General features: G+C 53.7%; 3 protein-coding genes across 9 annotated transcripts in view; 2 read left to right on the plus strand and 1 right to left on the minus strand.

Moving 5' to 3' along the window:
* The first annotated feature begins 44 nt into the window (after positions 1-44).
* Positions 45-12,186, plus strand: myo5b (myosin VB). Of its 4 annotated transcripts, XM_077737313.1 has the most exons (38): positions 47-302; positions 2,060-2,170; positions 2,236-2,407; positions 2,503-2,647; positions 2,725-2,881; positions 3,231-3,374; positions 3,438-3,519; positions 3,585-3,692; positions 3,763-3,872; positions 3,930-4,277; positions 4,353-4,493; positions 4,568-4,690; positions 4,764-4,847; positions 5,607-5,735; positions 5,810-5,907; positions 5,978-6,064; positions 6,148-6,259; positions 6,326-6,537; positions 6,606-6,762; positions 7,173-7,412; positions 7,487-7,729; positions 7,836-7,929; positions 8,172-8,302; positions 8,377-8,496; positions 8,563-8,697; positions 8,771-8,854; positions 8,916-9,155; positions 9,244-9,329; positions 9,386-9,584; positions 9,647-9,740; positions 9,800-9,934; positions 10,008-10,159; positions 10,225-10,311; positions 10,386-10,536; positions 10,794-11,260; positions 11,415-11,495; positions 11,588-11,795; positions 11,880-12,186. In XM_077737313.1, exons 1-37 carry the CDS (start codon positions 273-275, stop codon positions 11,759-11,761), a joined length of 5,463 nt encoding a protein of 1,820 aa, XP_077593439.1. In that variant the 5' UTR covers positions 47-272; the 3' UTR covers positions 11,762-11,795; positions 11,880-12,186. The 4 variants fall into 4 exon arrangements, with proteins under 4 accessions (XP_077593441.1, XP_077593439.1, XP_077593438.1 ...); XM_077737312.1 differs by having other exon boundaries at positions 11,588-12,186; XM_077737314.1 differs by lacking the exon at positions 47-302 and adding an exon at positions 677-992 and having other exon boundaries at positions 11,588-12,186.
* Positions 12,133-13,833, minus strand: capslb (calcyphosine-like b). 2 transcript variants are annotated; one of them, XM_077737343.1, is made up of 6 exons: positions 13,757-13,796; positions 13,429-13,614; positions 13,013-13,183; positions 12,777-12,954; positions 12,502-12,711; positions 12,133-12,437 (listed from the first exon to the last, which is right to left on the minus strand). In XM_077737343.1, the coding sequence occupies exons 3-6, from the start codon at positions 13,147-13,149 to the stop codon at positions 12,336-12,338; spliced, it is 627 nt and encodes a 208-aa protein (XP_077593469.1). In that variant the 5' UTR covers positions 13,150-13,183; positions 13,429-13,614; positions 13,757-13,796; the 3' UTR covers positions 12,133-12,335. The 2 variants fall into 2 exon arrangements, with proteins under 2 accessions (XP_077593469.1, XP_077593467.1); XM_077737341.1 differs by having other exon boundaries at positions 13,429-13,833.
* The window catches only part of lmbrd2b (LMBR1 domain containing 2b), a 46,437-nt gene continuing 41,978 nt past the window's right edge, over positions 13,798-18,256 (plus strand). The window contains exons 1-17 of one of the 3 annotated variants that reach the window (XM_077737326.1): positions 13,798-13,965; positions 14,416-14,627; positions 14,697-14,782; positions 14,846-14,944; positions 15,058-15,225; positions 15,301-15,511; positions 15,580-15,654; positions 15,716-15,826; positions 15,891-16,074; positions 16,150-16,331; positions 16,403-16,536; positions 16,598-16,703; positions 16,780-16,877; positions 16,959-17,062; positions 17,170-17,216; positions 17,289-17,554; positions 17,634-17,882. In XM_077737326.1, the coding sequence (XP_077593452.1) occupies positions 14,454-14,627; positions 14,697-14,782; positions 14,846-14,944; positions 15,058-15,225; positions 15,301-15,511; positions 15,580-15,654; positions 15,716-15,826; positions 15,891-16,074; positions 16,150-16,331; positions 16,403-16,536; positions 16,598-16,703; positions 16,780-16,877; positions 16,959-17,062; positions 17,170-17,216; positions 17,289-17,554; positions 17,634-17,700 (2,112 nt within the window). In that variant the 5' untranslated portion in view covers positions 13,798-13,965; positions 14,416-14,453 and the 3' untranslated portion in view covers positions 17,701-17,882. Of the gene's footprint in view, positions 13,966-14,415; positions 14,628-14,696; positions 14,945-15,057; positions 15,226-15,300; positions 15,512-15,579; positions 15,655-15,715; positions 15,827-15,890; positions 16,075-16,149; positions 16,332-16,402; positions 16,537-16,597; positions 16,704-16,779; positions 16,878-16,958; positions 17,063-17,169; positions 17,217-17,288; positions 17,555-17,633; positions 17,883-18,256 lie in introns of those variants that run through there. The other 2 variants (XR_013329409.1, XM_077737325.1) reach the window with 2 other exon arrangements.

The following is an 18,256-nucleotide window of genomic DNA, read 5'->3' on the forward strand; positions in this document are numbered from 1 at the left end:
TGGAGCCACCAGTTTGGATTACACATATTTTTATTAAATATTTGCCTTTTTTTTTTTAAATATAATGTGTCCCATACTCACCCAGTCCTTCTTTTAAGCAGAACCTCCCGCCTCGATGCCCTACGGCGAACGCTGCCGGGTTGCCGTTTGGTGCTTGTGGGCGTGACCCCAGGGAAGAAGAAGCTCATACCTGCCATGGGAGTGTTAAGGGAGGGACCTTCCAGTTGCTTTCCTACACGTTACCGACACATCAAGAACACATATGAAGAAACATGAACGTGCATTATCACCTCTACGCAAAGGTAAGCGCTCATTTATTCTGACGACCGCACATTGATGGCCAGAGAATGACCATCAGGTAGAGCATCCGAGGAGTTAAATATTGTTGGTACCTATTTTTATTGGCCCTGAAATTTCTATTCTAATTTCGGTTTATACATTATTTTTTCATGTTTTCAGTATTTTTCCTATGGCAAAATATTCAAGGGCCACAATTATACCTTGTAGGATGGCCTTAATGAATGGCCCCGATGCAAAATGGCCGACAGGTGACGACTTTCATCCTGCATAAAAATAGTACATCGGAGTCAAACGCCTCGTCAACTGTTGTGGGTTACGTCATAGGCTTCCTCCAATCACAGCCCTCGCATGTCGAGCACCTGGCGCGGAGGCGCTGTGCTCTTGTACTGTCTCTTTAATTTCTGCGCGGGCATTGTCAAGAACAACAAAGAGCGAAGCCGCTCGGCCCGGCCGCCAAACAACCTTCGCGACCCTGCCGGACCGGACTAGACCGGACCGGGGTAGCCTAGCCTCTTCTTGCCTCTCACCGTCGTTTCCAATAAGGTTAAAGTTTCTCTCGGAGCGTGGAAAAAGTTTGCGGAAATACCTGCTATGCACCTGTCATAAGCACTTGCCGCTTCCGTGTTTTGCGCCTCTGGACTTTGACGGTTCTCGGGGAAGAAGACATGTCCGTCAACGAACTCTACACGACGGTGAGTCGACCCGGCTCTAGTTTAACTTCAGTTTATTTACTTAGGAAGTGAAAAGTACAATCATTTGAGTTTAATTAACGAGTAAAGGGACGGGCGTGGGAGAATTGTACTGAATTTTCTCGTTTTGGTTCGGCTCATGTTTGAGTGGAGTAGGGGAGCCACAAATGGTACGACCCAAAAATGCCGCCAATTAATAGACCTATTCCAAAAGAAATGAAACGTCCCTAAATTAGTCAAATACTTACGAAAGAAACCTCATTTGGAGAAAGGTTCGACACCAAAAGCCTGACATTTGCTTGGGTTTCCAGAAGAGCAGTCCAATTCTTAGAAACTGAGTGAATGGACTGGTTTTAGGGGACCTCCAATTTATTTGGAATGGGACTTGTTAAAGTTTGCCTAAAAATGCTTACAATTCTTACTTTTCTAAGGTTACAATTAGGGTTGGGTGAGTCAGCTCAAAAAGTGTTGTAATGACTATTTTATACATATTGTCTTGGTGTAGAGGGGTTAGCACACCCGGCTCGCAGTTATATGGTCGTGGGTTCAATCCCTCAGTCCAAATTGTGAAGGTGAGTGGTCGTTTATCTCTAATGTTGATTTTTGTTGTCGTGTGTGTTGTATTTTTAGATGTTGTCGGGGGATTTCCTCATATTTAAATGGAATTGAACAGTAGAAAAATCGGGAAGCAAAAATGTTGCCCATGTTCCGTCTTTCTGCCAGCTCAGTCGTCCAGTCAGTCATAGAAGTTGCATACAAGGCGCCATCTGCTTCCTCTTCAGTCTAGCCACCCCCCGCGGTGGTTGGATTAACCCTTGCAAAGTCACTCATTGGCTGCCATTGACGGCGCTGGCCGTCCAATCTGATTTGACTGGGAGGGGCAAATTAAAATGATGGATTGAACGTTATATCTCCAGTCTAATAGAGCTAAAGTCTGCTTCCTTATCTGGCCCCGCCTCTTAATCATATGTACCCTGGCGTTCCTTCTTTGAGGCTATTCCCACCATCCAGCTAGCTAGCTAGCCAGCTCATTCCCGCTTGACTCAACCAGCATTTTTCTTGCGTTTCAGTACACGCGAGTATGGATCCCGGACGCGGAGAACGTGTGGCGGGCGGCGGAGATCACCCGAGACTTCAAGCAAGGGGATCCCGCGCTGCACCTCCTCTTGGAGGACGGCAAGGTGAGCGCCGGCCTTCCGGCGCCCCGTCTTCGTCTCTAACGTTTTTTTTATTTCCCGCGTGTCAGGCGCTGGAGTACCCGGTGGGCCCCGAGAAAAACGCGCTCCCGTTCCTGCGTAACCCCGACATCCTGGTGGGCGAGAACGACCTGACGGCGCTCAGTTATCTCCACGAACCCGCCGTGCTGCACAACCTCAGGGTTCGATTCCTGGAGTCCAATCACATCTACACGTACTGTGGTCAGTGATCATTTAAATGTAGTCTGGTGGCCGTCACGGAAAAATACCGTAATTACTCCCATATTAACCATATCTGTTATGACTGGCTGACGCAGGCATCGTTTTGGTGGCCATGAACCCGTACGAGGAGCTGCAGATCTACGGCGAGGAGGTCATCAACGCCTACAGCGGCCGCAACATGGGCGACATGGACCCGCACATCTTTGCCGTGGCCGAGGAAGCTTACAAACAGATGGGCAGGTGAGGAGCGCCCGCGGACGTCCGTTTCCCGCCACTGGCCTAACGCGTCTCGCCGGCGGCCGGCTTTTCCGGCTCAGGGACGAGAGGAACCAGTCCATCATCGTGAGCGGGGAATCCGGAGCCGGCAAGACGGTTTCGGCCAAGTACGCCATGAGGTTTTTCGCCACCGTGGGAGGTTCTGCCAACGACACCAACGTGGAGGAGAAGGTTTTGGCGTCCAATCCGATCATGGAGGTGGGTCGGAACACTTGGGAACACTTGTAAATCATTTTTGTTAATATACTTTTTTAAAGTATGTATTTATTTAAGTTTATATGTGCAAAATTTAGTTTAAAAAACTGAAGCAAAGTTCAGGTGCATGTTATACATGAGGTTTTCGAAGCCTTTATAATGGGGGAGGAGGAAACCTGTCTTTGTCCGCTAGAGGGCAGAAAAGAGCCCGTTTGAGTGCAACAAAAGTTAACTTTTTTTTTTTTTTTTACAGTTTAATTATTTTAAGTAAAAAAGGAGTTTTGTGACCCAAGTCTAGTCATGAAGCCACACATTTGTCACGCTGCCTATGTGAAACGTTTATTGTTTTCAGGCCATCGGCAACGCCAAGACCACCAGGAACGACAACAGCAGTCGATTCGGCAAGTACATCGAGATCGGCTTTGACCGCAGCTACCACATCATCGGCGCCAACATGCGAACGTACCTGCTGGAGAAGTCCAGGGTGGTCTTCCAGGTGAGTCGGCGTTGGCGCGCGCCATACCGTGAGCGGGCTTGACCACATTTCCATTTTGGGCAGGCCGAAGAGGAACGCAACTACCACATCTTCTACCAACTGTGCGCGTCGGCTTCTTCGCCGGAGCTGCGGGATCTCAGCCTAAGTGGGACTTTTTCCTCTTTCTCACCTGTCCAGATGTGACCACATGACTGGCGTTTTTCTCCACAGCCAGCGCCGAAGACTTCTCCTACACGTCCATGGGCGAGAACGTCTTCATCCAGGGCGTCAGCGACGCCGACGACTTGGAGAGGACCAGGCAGGCCTTCAGACTGCTGGGTGAGCCAGCCACCAATCAATCACCTGTTTGGATGTCCATAACGGTTGTTGTCTTTTTTGTTGTCTGCAGGCATCAAAGACGCTAACCAGAACGCCATCTTCAGGGTCCTGGCGGGCATCCTGCATCTGGGCAACGTGGAGATCTACTCGGAGAGGGACGGCGAGTCCTGCCACGTCTCGGTGAGGCCTCGCTCGCCATCCGTATTCATCCAGAAAGTGACCGCCTATCGTTTCCAGGGCGACGACGTCCACCTGGCCCACTTCTGCAGGCTCCTGGGCTTGGAGGCCCCTCAAATGGAGCACTGGCTTTGCCACAGGAAGCTGGTGACGTCCTCGGAGACCTACGTGAAGAACATGTCCGGTCGGCAGGCGGTCAACGCCCGCGACGCCCTGGCCAAGCACATCTACGCCCGCTTGTTCGAGTGGATCGTGGCGCGCATCAACGCGGCGTTGCGTACGTCGTCCAAGCAGCACTCCTTCATCGGCGTCTTGGACATTTACGGCTTTGAGACCTTTGAGATCAACAGCTTCGAGCAGTTCTGCATCAACTACGCCAACGAGAAGTTGCAGCAGCAGTTTAACTCGGTGAGCCGGGCGTCAAAACGTGGGGTCCAAGTTGACCTTACTGAAGAAAATGACCTTCTCGCGATTGGTGTGCAGCACGTCTTTAAACTGGAGCAGGAGGAGTACATCAAGGAGCAGATCCCGTGGACCCTGATCGACTTCCACGACAACCAGCCCTGCATCGACCTGATCGAGGCTCGACTGGGGGTCCTGGACCTTCTGGACGAGGAGTGTAAGGTAGGTCCCGGCTCCGGCACCCTCCGTCGGGTCCCGTTGACCCGCCCGTTGACCCGCCCGCCGACTCGCGGCAGGTTCCCAAAGGAACGGACCAGAACTGGGCGCAAAAGCTGTACACGCGGCACGACGCCAGCCCTCACTTTCAGAAACCGCGAATGTCCAACACGGCCTTCGTCATCGTCCATTTCGCCGATAAGGTGGGTTCGCCCCACCGGGTTTTTTTTCTTTCTCGGTCCGCTTCTGACAGATGTCTTTGGCGTCCCCCCTCAGGTGGAGTACGAGTGCGCCGGCTTCCTGGAGAAGAACCGGGACACCGTCTACGATGAGCAGGTCAACATTCTCAAGGCCAGCCAGGTGACCAAATTCTCTCCACGTTAAGTTTTGGTAGTGGTGAAGAATATTGAGCTGTAATTTATTGGCAACCAGGGTCAATAAAACTAAACTAAAATAATAAAAATAATTTTAAAAAAAGGAAACGACAAATATATTTTACACTAGCTAAGTTAAAATGGCCTTAAAAATGGTTGAATTTGACAATTTCACTCGTATAATCCGCCCCCTGATTCACAATTTCCACCTCTATAAACATGGTTACGTTTTATGTTGTATATCGGGGGGGGGGGGTGCAAAGGCATCCTGGACAAGTGCTGTTTTTTGACTCTCTCGGTGGGTGAAGCAGCGGGGGTTGGGCTCAAATCAGATGCAGCTGAATCCAATTGACTGATTGCGCTTGCAACATACAATATTTGTGGCAAAGAATCACACGGAGAATAGTGCCTGACATTCATTTGTTTTGCCTCCAAAATGCGCTTTTCAAGGAGTTAACCTTACACAATCAACATTATTTTTGTACAGGCCACCAACAAAGCCCAGAAATGATTTATTATGATATATTTCACATCAGATTTTATCATCATGTATGCAAGCGGAAGGGAACCAGGGTGAAAATTAACTCTCCATTTATTGTAAAGCTTACTGTTGACATGCTAACATTATAAGAGCCTAGTTCAAGAGGGAAAGGAATAAAAAAATGTTCCTCATCCTTATGGCAATGTACTGGCTGATGAGCACTCCCTAGTGTCGAAATAGTGAATTACCTGTGTTTCTCCCCAGCTTCAACTGGTGGCCGACCTGTTTGGGAACGATTCACACGGGCCCAAATCGGCCAGGGTCAACGTACGCGCCGCCAAATCGGCGCCAAAGCCCCCCAACAAAGAGCACAGGAAGACGGTGGGCCATCAGGTGAGCGGAGGGCCACGAGCAGGCCCGGAATTGGCGACCGGATTGCCCTCCTTCAGGCGTTTTTTTTCTTTTAGTTCCGCAGCTCTCTTCACCTCCTGATGGAAACGCTGAACGCCACCACGCCTCACTACGTGCGCTGCATCAAACCCAACGACCACAAGGAAGCCTTCTCGTGAGTCCCGCCCACGCACGCCACGGCGTCCGCTCAGCTCCGGACCCCGAGCCGTCGTCACTTTGCGCAGGTTCGACTCCCGACGAGCCGTGCAGCAGCTGCGGGCCTGCGGCGTCCTGGAGACCATCCGGATCAGCGCCGCCGGATACCCCTCCCGGTGAGTGTGCCTTCAAGTCAATATGGCCCCCCACGGGCCCAAAAGTTTGCCCACCCCTGGGCTAATCCATCTTCTCTCTGCAGGTGGACCTACGGCGATTTCTTCAGCAGGTATCGCGTGTTGATGAGCAAGGCGGACGTGTCGTGTCCCGACAAGAAGTTGGTGTGTCAGAGGCTCCTGGAGACGCTGGTCAAGGTGAGCGAGAGGTCGCCGTGGGCGGAAATCGCCGCAGTTTAGCTGACGGATGGCTTTCCTCTTCAGGATGGCGACATGTTCCAGTTGGGGAAGAGCAAGATCTTCTTCCGAGCGGGCCAGGTGGCCTACTTGGAGAAGTTGCGTGCCGACAAGTTCCGCGCCGCCTGCATCGGCATACAGAAGACGGTGCGCGGATGGCTGCAGAGGCTGCGCTACCAGAAGATCCGCAAATCCGTCATTTTATTGCAGAGATATGGACGTGGCTACCTGGCGCGCAGGTCTGTACCCCGACAATCTCCGACCTTGTTTTGCAGCCATTCTTGACTGGGCGGTGCCCTCTTTTTAGGTACGCGGAATACTTGAGGCTGACACGCGCCGCCCTGGTGTGCCAGAAGAACTACCGCATGGCCAGGGAACGTCGCGACTTCCTGACGGTGCGCCGGGCCACCGTCACCATCCAGGCCTTTGCAAGAGGGATGTTCACGCGCAGGATCTACCAGGAGGTAAGGCCATTGGCTCAAGAACAAAATATTTTCATCTATTTTCAGCATATAACGAAAAATAATGCAATTATTGATTTTAAAAGGGGGAAAATATGACATATAATATACATCTATAATGTAGCTTTTGAGTTCGATCCTAAAACAGAAAGTTGCCGATTTTCTTTTTCGGACCGCTCAAAATCAGGCGGCGGCCCAGATTTGGCCCCCGGGCCGCCACTTTGACACCCGTGGTGCACATAAAAATAACACTGAAAATTCATTAATAAGACAAACTGGATTTGTTATCAGTGATAATAAGAGATGTATTTGTTTTGAGAATGCCCCAAAATGGTTGATGTTTCGGACGCCATTTTGGCTAATTTTCCTAAAATTGACAAGCTCAACTTCTTCTTTTGTTTGTTTTGGCCCAGTTTCTGCTCCACCACAAGGCACTGATCATCCAGAGTTGCGTCCGCGGCTGGCTGCAGAGGCTGAAGTTTCAGCGGATGCGGCGCGCCGCCGTGGTGCTGCAGTGCGCCTACCGCCGCTGCCGGGCCCTGCGCCGCTTCAAGACGCTCAAGACCGAGGCGCGCTCCGTCGCCGGCATCAAGAAACTCAACACGGGCATGGAGAACAAGATCGTGCAGCTGCAGAGGAAGATGGACGAGCAGGTGGGTCCCAAAAGGGGGCGCCGGCGTGCGGTCTGGGACTCCGTCTCAGTCTCTGCCGTCCATCTTTGATTCAGGGGAAGGACTACCGCGAGCTGAACGACCAGCTGCTTCGCGCCAACACCACCTTGGGAACTGAACTCAGTCGGGTCCAGCAGCAGTTCCAGCAGCTGCAGGAGCAGGCGCGCGGCCAGCAGGGCGGCGCCGACCCGCCGGCGCAGGCCCAATTGGAGGCGCTGCGCACCCGCCTGGAGGAGGCCCAGCTGGTCAAAAGTCAGACGGAGGACCGCCATCAAACCGAGAAGACGGAGCTGATCCAGGTGAGGACAAGTAGCAGTATCAGACTCGAGTCATTTGTTATGTGTCCAGTGGCCAGGAATCGGTACAGTGAGAGAAAAAAATGGTGTTTTTTGTTGGTCTTGTCAGAGAGTGGCCGAGCTGGAGAAGGAAAATGCGCTGCTCAAGAGCCAAAAGGAAGAACTCAACCAGAAGCTCAAACAACAGTCCAGCCGCAAAACAGGTCAATAACATCAAAACTTCATTTCATAATAATAACAATTACCTAATGTTGTTTTGTTCTATTTTGAACAAAGCTATGCAACAATAAAGCCATATAAGGTTAGGGTTACTAGCAAAAAAAAAGTATTAACCCATTGTCTGCCATTCACGTTGAGGTCATTCTTTATTTTTTTTTATTTGTTCACCAATCAAATTTCATGTTAGTGCCTAACCAAACCATTATATATGTGCTCTTGTGCCCAGATGACGTGGGAGGCGCCTTGCTGCGTGCCGAGATGGACGCCGAGCGACGCCGCTACCAAAATCTCCTGAAAGAATATTCCAGACTGGAGCAGAGATACGACAACCTCAAAGAAGAAATTTCTCTGACTAAGGTTAGCCTCCCTCGCCATTTTTTGTTTTGTTTTGACCCCCCGCTCCACACAGAGACCCTCTCTCCCCCTGGCAGTTCCAGCCGGGTCACCACCGCAACCTGTCCAATCAGAGTACCACGGAGTCCGACTCCAACTACACGTCCATCTCCACCTCCGAGGCGGGAGATACCGACGACGCCCTGCAGCTGGTCGAGGTGCGTCCGTGGCGACGGAGGTCGTCCTCTTCCGTGAGAGGTCACGTGACCCCCGTTTGGTGGCAGGAGATGGGCACGGACAAAGCGGCCATGGACATCGGCATCTTCGTCAAGCTTCAGAAGCGCGTGAGGGAGTTGGAACGGGAGAGAAAGCGACTGCAGGACAGCGTGGACAAGATGGAGGAGACGGCGAGGAATAAGGTTTGCCCATAGCTAGCTTACCGTGCTAGTTGTGCTAGCTCGGACGCCTCTCAAACTCCGTTGCTTCATTTAGGCCTGCGAAGATGAGGAGTCGAAGATCCTCAAGAGCGCCGCCGCCGAACAGGAAGCGGCGGAGTTGGCCTACAACAGCCTGAAGGTACGGCCACGGCGAATCTTCGCAAAGCGCCCGACTAACGGCGTTCCGCCACGACTCGCAGCGTCAGGAGCTGGAGTCGGAGAACCGGCAGTTGAAGGACGACCTGAACGAGCTGCGGCGCGGCGTGAGCGAGCGCGCGGCCGACGCCGACGCCTCCAAGCAGCTCCGGGACGGCTACGACATCCTGATGAGTCAGCTCAAGGCGGCCTCCGAAGAGCTGGACGCGCGCAAAGAGGAAGTGGTCATACTCAGGACGCAGATCGTCAGCGCCACGCAACAACACGCCGACAAAAACCTTTCGGTAAACCTCCACGGGGGCCAGAAAGGGCTTTGGATGAGTAGAGTTGTCCAGCGGGTGGCGTCACATTTGTTTATCCGTTGCCTCGTAGGACCAATTGGACGGAGTCGTTGCCGAGTTGCCGTCAGATAAATCTCAGGCGCAGGAGGTCTACCGGAACATGTGCCAGTCCAACAAGTAAGTATTCCCCAACCTATCCCCATGTCATCTTCATTTTTTTTGTGACCGTGCAGGAATCTGGAACGCCAGCTGGAATCCCAAGCGAGCCAACGCGCCCAAGAGGTTCGAGAACTACGGGCCGAGGTGGACACGCTCAAGGAGGACGTGGAGAAGAAGCAGGAGGCGCTCAACCAGGCCACGGCCTTGTCGCCAGAGGCCCTGCTGGAGTACAGCGTGCAACTGGAGATCACCAGGCTCACCGACGACAACCTGGTAAGCCCCAAGGCGAGACTGGTCGCCGATCGTCTCTACCCGCCGCCATTTTTGCCTCGCAGGACTTGAAGGAGTCGGTGGAGAAACTGGAGAAGAATGAGCGCAAGCTGAAGAAACAGCTGAGGATCTACATGAAGAAGGTCCAGGAGCTGGAAGGTAAGTGCAAGGGGGGGAGGAGCCACCATAACGGCGCTAACTCGCCTCTCTTCCCAAAGCGAGTCGCGGCGGCGCTCGCGGTAAAGCCGAACTGGGCCGTCACGTGATGCTCCAGCGCAAGGAGAAGGACTTTGAAGGCATGCTGGAATACGACCAGGAAGACGAATCTCTGCTCGTCAAGACGCTCATCACAGGTCGATTCCCGTCTGCCATTTCAGGTGTTGATTTTTGAACGCCACTCTGACGGACGCCTCCTTTTGCCCGCAGACATGGTTCCCGGCGCGCTGTCCGGCACGGTGCCGTGCCTGCCGGCGTACATCCTGTTCATGTGCGTCCGCCACGCCGATTACGTCAACGACGACCGCAAGGTGGAGTCGCTGCTCACCGCCACCATCAACGCCATCAAGCGAGCGCTCAAGGTGAGTCCCACGGCGACCTCCGTCCGACCGACCGCCTTCTGATCTCTCCTCTTGGTCCCGAGCAGAGGAACGAGGATTTCGAGACCACTTCTTTCTGGCTGGCCAACACCAGCCGCCTCCTGCACTGCCTGAAGCAATACAGCGGAGACGAGGTACGTGGACCGCCAAGGTGGAGAGCCGTCGCGCTGGGAATTGAACGGCGTCCCCTTGTGCTCCTCCTCCTCAGGCTTTCATGGTGCAGAACACGTCCAAGCAGAACGAGCACTGCCTGAAGAACTTTGACTTGGCGGAGTATCGTCAAGTTCTCAGCGACCTGTCCATTCAGATCTACCAGCAACTGATCCGCGTGGCCGAGGCCACCATCCAGCCCATGATTGGTCGCTACCTCTCACTACTTTTTCTACCTACTGACTCTGCTGCCTTCTTTTTCTACCTCGTACTCCTTAGTAGTACTTGAGCTTCATCCTAGTACTTTCCCTTCCTTGTGAGTACTTTTACTCTTGTACTTCCCAATACTTGCTTTTGTCTTTCCCCCCAAAGTATTCCTCTCTAATCTTTCCTTTTGGAGGACGAAAGTTCCTAAACTAAGGTAAAATGGCACGACCCGTAATCTCCCGTTCTCCTCCCCCCTCAGTTTCGGCCATGTTGGAAAGCGAGAGCATCCCCAGCCTGGCGGGCGTCAAGCCGGCCGGCTACCGCGACCGCTCGTCCAGCATGGACGACGTGGACGGCGTCCCCGGCTACACGCTGCCCACGCTGATCCGTCAGCTGGGGCGCTTCCACGGCGCCATGCGGGACCACGGCCTGGACCCCGAGATCGGCGGGCAGGCGGTCCGGCAGCTCTTCCGCTGCGTGGCCGCCGTCACGCTCAACAACATCCTGCTGCGCAAGGACGTGTGCTCGTGGAGCACGGGCATGCAGCTGAGGTACAACACCAGCCAGTTGGAGGAGTGGCTGCGCGCCAACGGCCTGTACGGCACGGGGGCGCCGCAGGCGCTGGCGCCCGTCATTCAGGCCGCTCAGCTGCTTCAGGTCAAGAAGAAAAGCCCGGAGGACGCCGACGCCATCTGCGCGCTCTGCACGGCGCTCAACCCTCAGCAGGTCAGCCAGCGAAAGCCTAAATTAATCCGGCGCCCTGTGGTTGTTAGCGCTCGGCGGCCATGTTGCGTCAGGGCCGTTTGACAAAGTTGCATGGAAGTCAATGTATCTTTGAAATACCGTGGCCCTGGCCTAACCTTCCGACCCTCACCCGTAGATTGTCAAGATCCTCAACCTGTACACGCCGCTCAATGAGTTTGAAGAGCGCGTCACCGTCTCCTTCATCAGGAACATCCAGGTCAGATATCCCAAAAGTGCCCAATAGGGGATTTTCGATGGCCAATTTAAAAGAAAAAAAAACATACTAACCGTATTTTTTCCCATATGCAGAAGCAACTTCAAGAGCGAGGCGCGTCCGAGGGCGGCAACTCGACGGCCCCTCAGCTATTGGTGGACACCAAGCAGACGTTCCCGCTGCTTTTCCCGTACGCGCCGTCGTCGCTGAGCCTGGAGACGCTGCACATTCCCGCCTCGCTGAGCCTCCACTTCCTGGTCAGGGTGTGAGCTGACTTCACAAAAGAATGCAAATATTTATGAGGTTTGATCTGAACTTTGACCTTTTTTATCCGTTGGAGGCGCCGCACGTCGACGCCAATTTTGTATTCGTTTTTTAAAAAAAAAGGCTTTTAAGCTCTCATTGGCCCACCTCCATCCTCGGAGGGGAGGAGGAACATACCCCTCCCGGTCCAGATGGATCGGACAGCCGGCGCCGTCAATGGGGCGGGGTCATGAGCCGGCCCCTCCCAGTTGGATGTGCGGTAGGAGTTCAATATTATGAAATTGCAAAAGATCAATTTTAGTACTGTCATTGGGGGCCATCACCAGAGTGCATTTCTCTTTTTATTCATTTCCATTTGATTTATTTTGTTTTTATGAGCATTTTTCTTTGTTTTTAATTCATGTATAATTTAATAAATAATTTAATGTCATTCTTTTGGGAGCAGAAATAATCCTTTTGTTGTTCAGGTCATGTCAAAGTTTAATGAGTCATTTAAAACCATGATGACCCTGAAATTGATTTTGAATAGATTTTTTAGCAGGTTCATCCGTGTCCACCATCTCCACGGCAACCGTGGATTCAAAGCTTCCACGCGTTCCTCATCATGAGGATGAAGAAGGCGTCGTTGTCGATGGAGGCGCTGACCCCGCTGTAGTAGTTGATGAACTCTTCGTGCGTCACCTGCGACCAGACGTGACGTCAGTCACCCCACGTGGACGACCGCTCCCGAGGTCCCGGCGGGTACCTTTCCGTCTTTGTCGTAGGGCGAGTCAAAGTTGTCCAGGAAGGTCTTGAACACCTGCTCCTCGCTCCACTCGCCGTTTTGGTACTTGGGGTGATATTTGGCGTTGTAGACTCCCTTCAGGTCATCCACCGTGACCACGCCATCTTTGCTCTTGTCCAGTTTGCGGAAGGCCTCCGTCACCACGTCCCTGCGGGCCTGGGACATGGCGGGCTGGTGCGGAACGCTCGCCGTTAGCGGCGGGACAGCCGTTGGACGCTGTGCCAGCCGGCGTTTACCCTTAACGTGAGCAGGAACTCGTCAAAGTCGATGGCGCCGTCGGCGTCGCGGTCAAAGTGCCGGAAGATGGCCGCCGCTTCCTCTTTCTCCATGGGGAGGCCGAAGTCGTGGATGCCCTTCAGGAACTCCTTCAGGTCCAGCGAGCGGTTGGAGTCGTCGTCCATGACGCGGAAGACTCTGAGCAGAGAAGGCGGAGGATGCGCCACGGGCCGAGATGGCGCCGGCGGAGGCTCACCTTCCGAGACCTTTGATGCCGGCCGAACCTCGGGCCAGGCAGCGGAGGCGGAGTCGCTCCACCGGATCGGAACACGACGCCAGCTGACGTTTGGCCTGGATGGCCATCTCCTGGTCGTGTCGAGAGGTTCCCGCCATCTTTCACGGTATGGCCAGTTGTGTTGGTATATATCTTGAAAGGTCAATTAGATTATTTTTTCTTGAAATTTAAAATATTTTAACTGTATCAAGTAAAGGGGCCCAAAATACAGCTCTGTGAGACTCAATTAGCCCACGGGCCGCAGGTTTGAGACCCTAAGTTAAACTAAAACTAAAAAAGACATTTCCCATTTGTAATGTGTTTATTCTTTCCAATATGTTGAAAGTAGTTATATTTTTTGTACGTTTAATTACATTTTTATATTCAGTTGGACTTACCCGAAGCAACACAGGAAGGAGCTGAGGCTGGCCAAAAGTCAAAGGTCAAGATCAAAACTGGACGACTTTCGCTCGAGAAGGAGATGCCAATTGTCGCCAGCGCAAACACGCCACGGTTGCTAGGGTGACCTGACCTCCTGCTTTTCGATTGGCTGTAAATCTGCAAGTTGCTTATTGGCTGGGAATCTGCTTCGCGTTAAGTGGACAGAGTGGTAATATGCCGGCACCGATGTAAACTCAATGTAGTATAATACATTTTTTCCACAGCATTTATATTTCATAAGTATACTATAATGCATTTTGACATAGTTTTCCTAAAGAAGGATACGTATAGAAATTGTTACTTTTAGAGCTCGCGTACTTCCTGCTTCCGCCATTACTGCGCATACTCGTATGTAGCCTTGACGTCATGTCAGCTGCCAACCTGGATGTGACTGCTGCATCCGACAATGTTTTGGTGCTTCAAATAGCTTTATTACTAGGCTATCTCGTCAAATTGAACACGCTGTAAGGCGACAACAGAACTTCCGAAGAGCGGTAAGAGTCCGAATGTTTTTGCTTTTCTCTTGACCGTTGCTAACTAACTCGGTTGCTAGCAGCACGGAGTCCTGAACGTGACGTCGGCTTGGGAATCATTAGCTTGCCTATTGTCTACTCGGGAAGAATGTTCATGAGAACTTTGCTCATTAGTCTTGACGGCAACAATAGAAGCGGCTCATTCATTCCACTCAAATCAGCGAACCGTGCATTTTCGTTCATGTAACTGACCTGTTTCTAGGGAGGACTTGAAGCAGTGTGTAAACAGTTACATATTTTTGAATATGTTGATGCATATGGCTTCATTGCTGTTCTATTATGGTCTTGCAAACTGTCTGCCATCTTTAAAACTGACAAAAGTTCGACTTTATTCACGCAATAACTTATAACCAAATAGGGTCGTGTCTTTCTTTATTTTGATTTGTAGTGTGTTTTTTTTTTTGTTGGCAGGCGTGGCGTGAGGCCGGCCGGCTGGCCCGAGCGTCAGGATGAGCGGGGCGGCGCTGGGCGTGGAGATGGTGGTGGTGTTTTTCCTGGCCCTTTTCCTGCTGCATCGCTACGGAGATTTTGGCAAGCAGCAGCGCATGGTTCTCTTCGGGACCCTGCTGGCCTGGTACCTCTGCTTCCTCATCGTCTTCATCCTGCCGCTGGACGTCACCACGGTCGGTCCTGAACGAGCCAGTAAATGAGCGCGCCTTTTTCTTCAACGGAATTCCTCTTCTACCTTCTAGACCATCTATAAACAGTGCAAGAAGGACCACGCCGTGGCCCCGCCCCCTTTCAACGGGACCTCGGGGAACGCCTCGACGCCGCCCAGGTGGGTTTGGCGAGATGCGTCCAAAGCGGATCACCGCGTAACGTTCCGCCTTCTCCCTCACAGTGCGCCCACGCCGTGTCAAGAGCCGTGGAGCAACATCCCGGACGGCGTCATGCCCGTCTTCTGGCGGGTGGTCTACTGGACGTCGCAGTGCCTCACCTGGTCAGTCAAAAGGAGGACAATTTTTCACCTAGTATTAATCACTGGTCAATAATAGTGGTACGTCTTATTATTATTGACTTGAACTGACTGCAACGGACGTGTCCTGGTCTCAGGTTGCTGCTGCCCTTCATGCAGTCGTACGCTCGCTCGGGCGGTTTCTCCATGGCCGGGAAGGTCCAGACGGCCCTGGTGGAGAACGCCATCTACTACGGGACCTACCTGCTCATCTTCGGCTCGCTGCTCATCTACGTGGCCGTCCACCCCGAGTTGCGCCTGTCTTGGTGGGTTTGGGAGGCCGGGTGGGCCGGGCCTGGAGTCCACGGGACCAATCTCCAGTTTCCCCCTCCCTCCCCCAGGTACAAGCTGCAGACCATCGGCATCGCGGCGGCCAACACGTGGGGTCTCTTCCTGCTGGTCCTGCTGCTGGGCTACGGTTTGATCGAGATCCCGCGCTCCTACTGGAACGCCTCCAAGCACGGACACTTGCTCCTCAAGACCTACTTCAAGGCCTCCAAGCTCATGACGGAGAAGGCCGACGCCGAGGAGAACCTGGAGGACGTCATGGAGGTGTGTCCCACAGCACTCGTTATGAGGGGCTAAGGTTCTTTTTAGCTAACCATTTCTTTTCACGGCAGGAGGTGAGGAAGGTGAGCGAGGCCATCAAGTACAACCACCCGCTGCGCAAGTGCATCGACACCATCTTGAGGAAGGTGAGTCCCATCCCGCTAGCTCCGCCCCGCCCCGCCCCGCTGACCACGCCCACCCCCGCAGTGCCCGACGGACTACCAGGACAAGATGGGCCGCAACATGGACGACTACGAGGACTTTGAGGAGCGGCAGACCTTCCCCGGCGAGAAGAGCCTGGTCAAGCTTCACAAACAGGTGCGGTCAAAATGGCGAGAAGGGGTGGGAACCGACCCTGACGCCGACGGGGGTTCTGGCGCAGGTGATTTACGCCGTTCAGCGGCACAAGCGCACGCGTGTGCAGTGGCACATGCTCCTGCAAGAAGCCTTCCACCTGGAGGACGTGGCCAAGAACGAGGGCAGCTCCACGCGCCGCTTCGTGCGCAGCTTTCCGCCCTCGCGGCCCCCCGGATGGTTCTGCCGGACGCTCTACACGCCCGCCGCGGGTAGGTTGGACTGACGTTAAAGTCAAGTGTCGACAAATCAAGGTTGGGACAATGGTGCTTTGTCCTCTATGCCAGAGTGGTACTGGGAATGCGTGCTGAAGCGCGTGTTCCACCGCGCCCTGGCGGCGCTGCTGGGCCTGCTGAGCGCCGCCGTGGTCTGGTCCGAGTGCACCTTCTTCAGCACGCGACCCGTCCTCTCGCTCTTTGCCGTCTTCGTGCAGCTGGCCGAGCGCAGCTACAGCTACGTCTACATCCAGGTGCCAGCGTGGCCGCGCCGTTTGTCCTTCTTTTGACTTACGTCGGTCGGCGCTTCTCCCGCGTGGAACAGGTGGCGTGCTTCGTCACCATCTTCTTCCTGTGCACTTGCGTGTACTCCACGGTTTTCCGCATCCGCGTCTTCAACTTCTACTACCTGGCGCCGCACCACCAGACGGACGCGTACAGCCTGCAGTTCAGCGGCATGTGAGTTTTTGCCGCCGCTTTCCTTTTGACTGGGTCGGTGACTCCGCCTCCGGCGCCGCAGGCTCTTCTGCCGGCTGACGCCGCCGCTCTGCCTCAACTTCCTGGGCCTGATCCACATGGATGCCGCCATCTCGCACCAGGACAAAGAGCAGACGGCCTACACATCGGTGGGCCTTGCCTCAGCCCTTTGGCTAGCCAGCTAGCTTGCTATCTAGCTAGCGTGACTGGCTTGTTGTGCGGCAGATCATGGGCTCCATGCGGGTTTTACCCATCGTGGCCGACGGTTTCTACATCTACTACCCCATGCTCATCGTCCTCTTGTGCGTGGCCACATACTTCAGGTAAGACGTGGAGCTTGGCAGGTAGGAGATCCACGGTGGCGGCGTCTTTCTCACGGCGCCATTCGTCCCGTCCTGTCTCAGCCTGGGCACCCGCCTGCTCAACCTGCTGGGCTTCCAGCAGTTCATGGGCGACAGCGAGCTGACGTCGGACCTGGTGGACGAGGGCAAGGAGCTGATCCGCCGAGGTGGGTGCCGGCCCCGCCGGCCCCGCCGGCCCCGCCGGCCCCGCCGGCCTCGCCGGCCCCGCCGCTCGCCGCCCGTCGGACGCCAAAACGTCGCGTCTCGTCCGCAGAGAAGCGAAAGCGGCAGAGGACGGAAGACGGCGAGAACCGGCGACGCGTGAGTCTCCAGGGGTATTTTTCCTACGCTCGGGAGACGTGGCCCGCTTACCCACGATCGTTCGTCCTCCAGGAATGGAAGGAACGCTACGGCAACGCCAGGGACGACCGCTACGGGAACGCCAGAGAGGAACGCTACGGGAACGCCTCCAGGGAGGAACGCTACGCCAACGCCAGGGACGACCACGAAATGAAGGAGACGGCCTACTCGGACGACAAGCGAGCGCCGGCCAAGTATAGCCGTTCGGCCGACGGAGAACGCGACCGCGTGGAGCTCCTCCAGGACCAAGAACCTCTGGACTTCATCGCCGACGAGGCGGTCGAGCAGGAGGGCGGAAGGTAAAGCCTCCTTCCTCACGTGATATGTCGAGGATCAAGTCGGAGATGGAAAGATTGATTCTCTTTTGTTGACGTTCAGGTCGGCGGCGGGTGGACGCTACTTGTCCATGTCGTCGTCCCGCAGTCGCATCTTTGACGACGTCTGACGGACGAGTGTTCGACCCGGTTGAAACCCCTGACCCATCCGCGCAGTTCCCACCCCGAACCCGCGGAGGGCGCCGCCGCCGCACGTGCCACACCGGTTGTACTATTTATGATATTTATATGAAATGTGTGCGTCTGTGCTAGTTTGTCCTTTGTGCTGTCAATAAAGCTGCCGATAGACGGATGAATGATTGACGGGCGTCATTGATCTGTGGCTATTTCTGCCCCGGTGCGTTCAAGGCCGCCGCCGCCGCGCCGCCGGACTTCAACCCGCGTGCAAATATTGACGTTGACGCCCGGCCCGATAAAGATCTCACGCTTATTGCGGCTGCACATTTTCATTTTTTTTCCGTTAACCTCATTTATGGTGAGGTTTGGGATCCTAAATTATTATTTTTGATGCATTTGATATCAAAATTAATTTTTTTTATATATTTTTTTTCTTAATGATTGGCAGTCAACACTTATTATATATCTTGATTAAATGTGCCAAATGAATGAGTAGCTATTCCAGATGTCTTTAAAAATAAGTGAAAATGGAAGTGTTTATAGTACTGC

This window comes from Stigmatopora nigra, chromosome 17, assembly GCF_051989575.1.
Source record: "Stigmatopora nigra isolate UIUO_SnigA chromosome 17, RoL_Snig_1.1, whole genome shotgun sequence".
NCBI lineage: Eukaryota > Metazoa > Chordata > Actinopteri > Syngnathiformes > Syngnathidae > Stigmatopora > Stigmatopora nigra.

What these genes read in the sequence shown, in the direction of transcription:
- myo5b (XM_077737312.1), top strand. Translation starts at nt 273, where the DNA reads ATGAACGTGCATTATCACCTCTACGCAAAG. An exon ending in GCTGCGGGATCTCAGCCTAA is followed by an intron (nt 3,520 to 3,584) that starts GTGGGACTTTTT and finishes TTTTCTCCACAG; the next exon opens with CCAGCGCCGAAGACTTCTCC. An exon ending in TCCTGGAGACGCTGGTCAAG is followed by an intron (nt 6,260 to 6,325) that starts GTGAGCGAGAGG and finishes TTTCCTCTTCAG; the next exon opens with GATGGCGACATGTTCCAGTT.
- capslb (XM_077737341.1), bottom strand. Translation starts at nt 13,149, where the DNA reads ATGGCGGGAACCTCTCGACACGACCAGGAGATGGCCATCCAGGCCAAA. An exon ending in GGCATCAAAGGTCTCGGAAG is followed by an intron (nt 12,955 to 13,012) that starts GTGAGCCTCCGC and finishes TTCTCTGCTCAG; the next exon opens with AGTCTTCCGCGTCATGGACG. An exon ending in AGTTCCTGCTCACGTTAAGG is followed by an intron (nt 12,712 to 12,776) that starts GTAAACGCCGGC and finishes GTTCCGCACCAG; the next exon opens with CCCGCCATGTCCCAGGCCCG.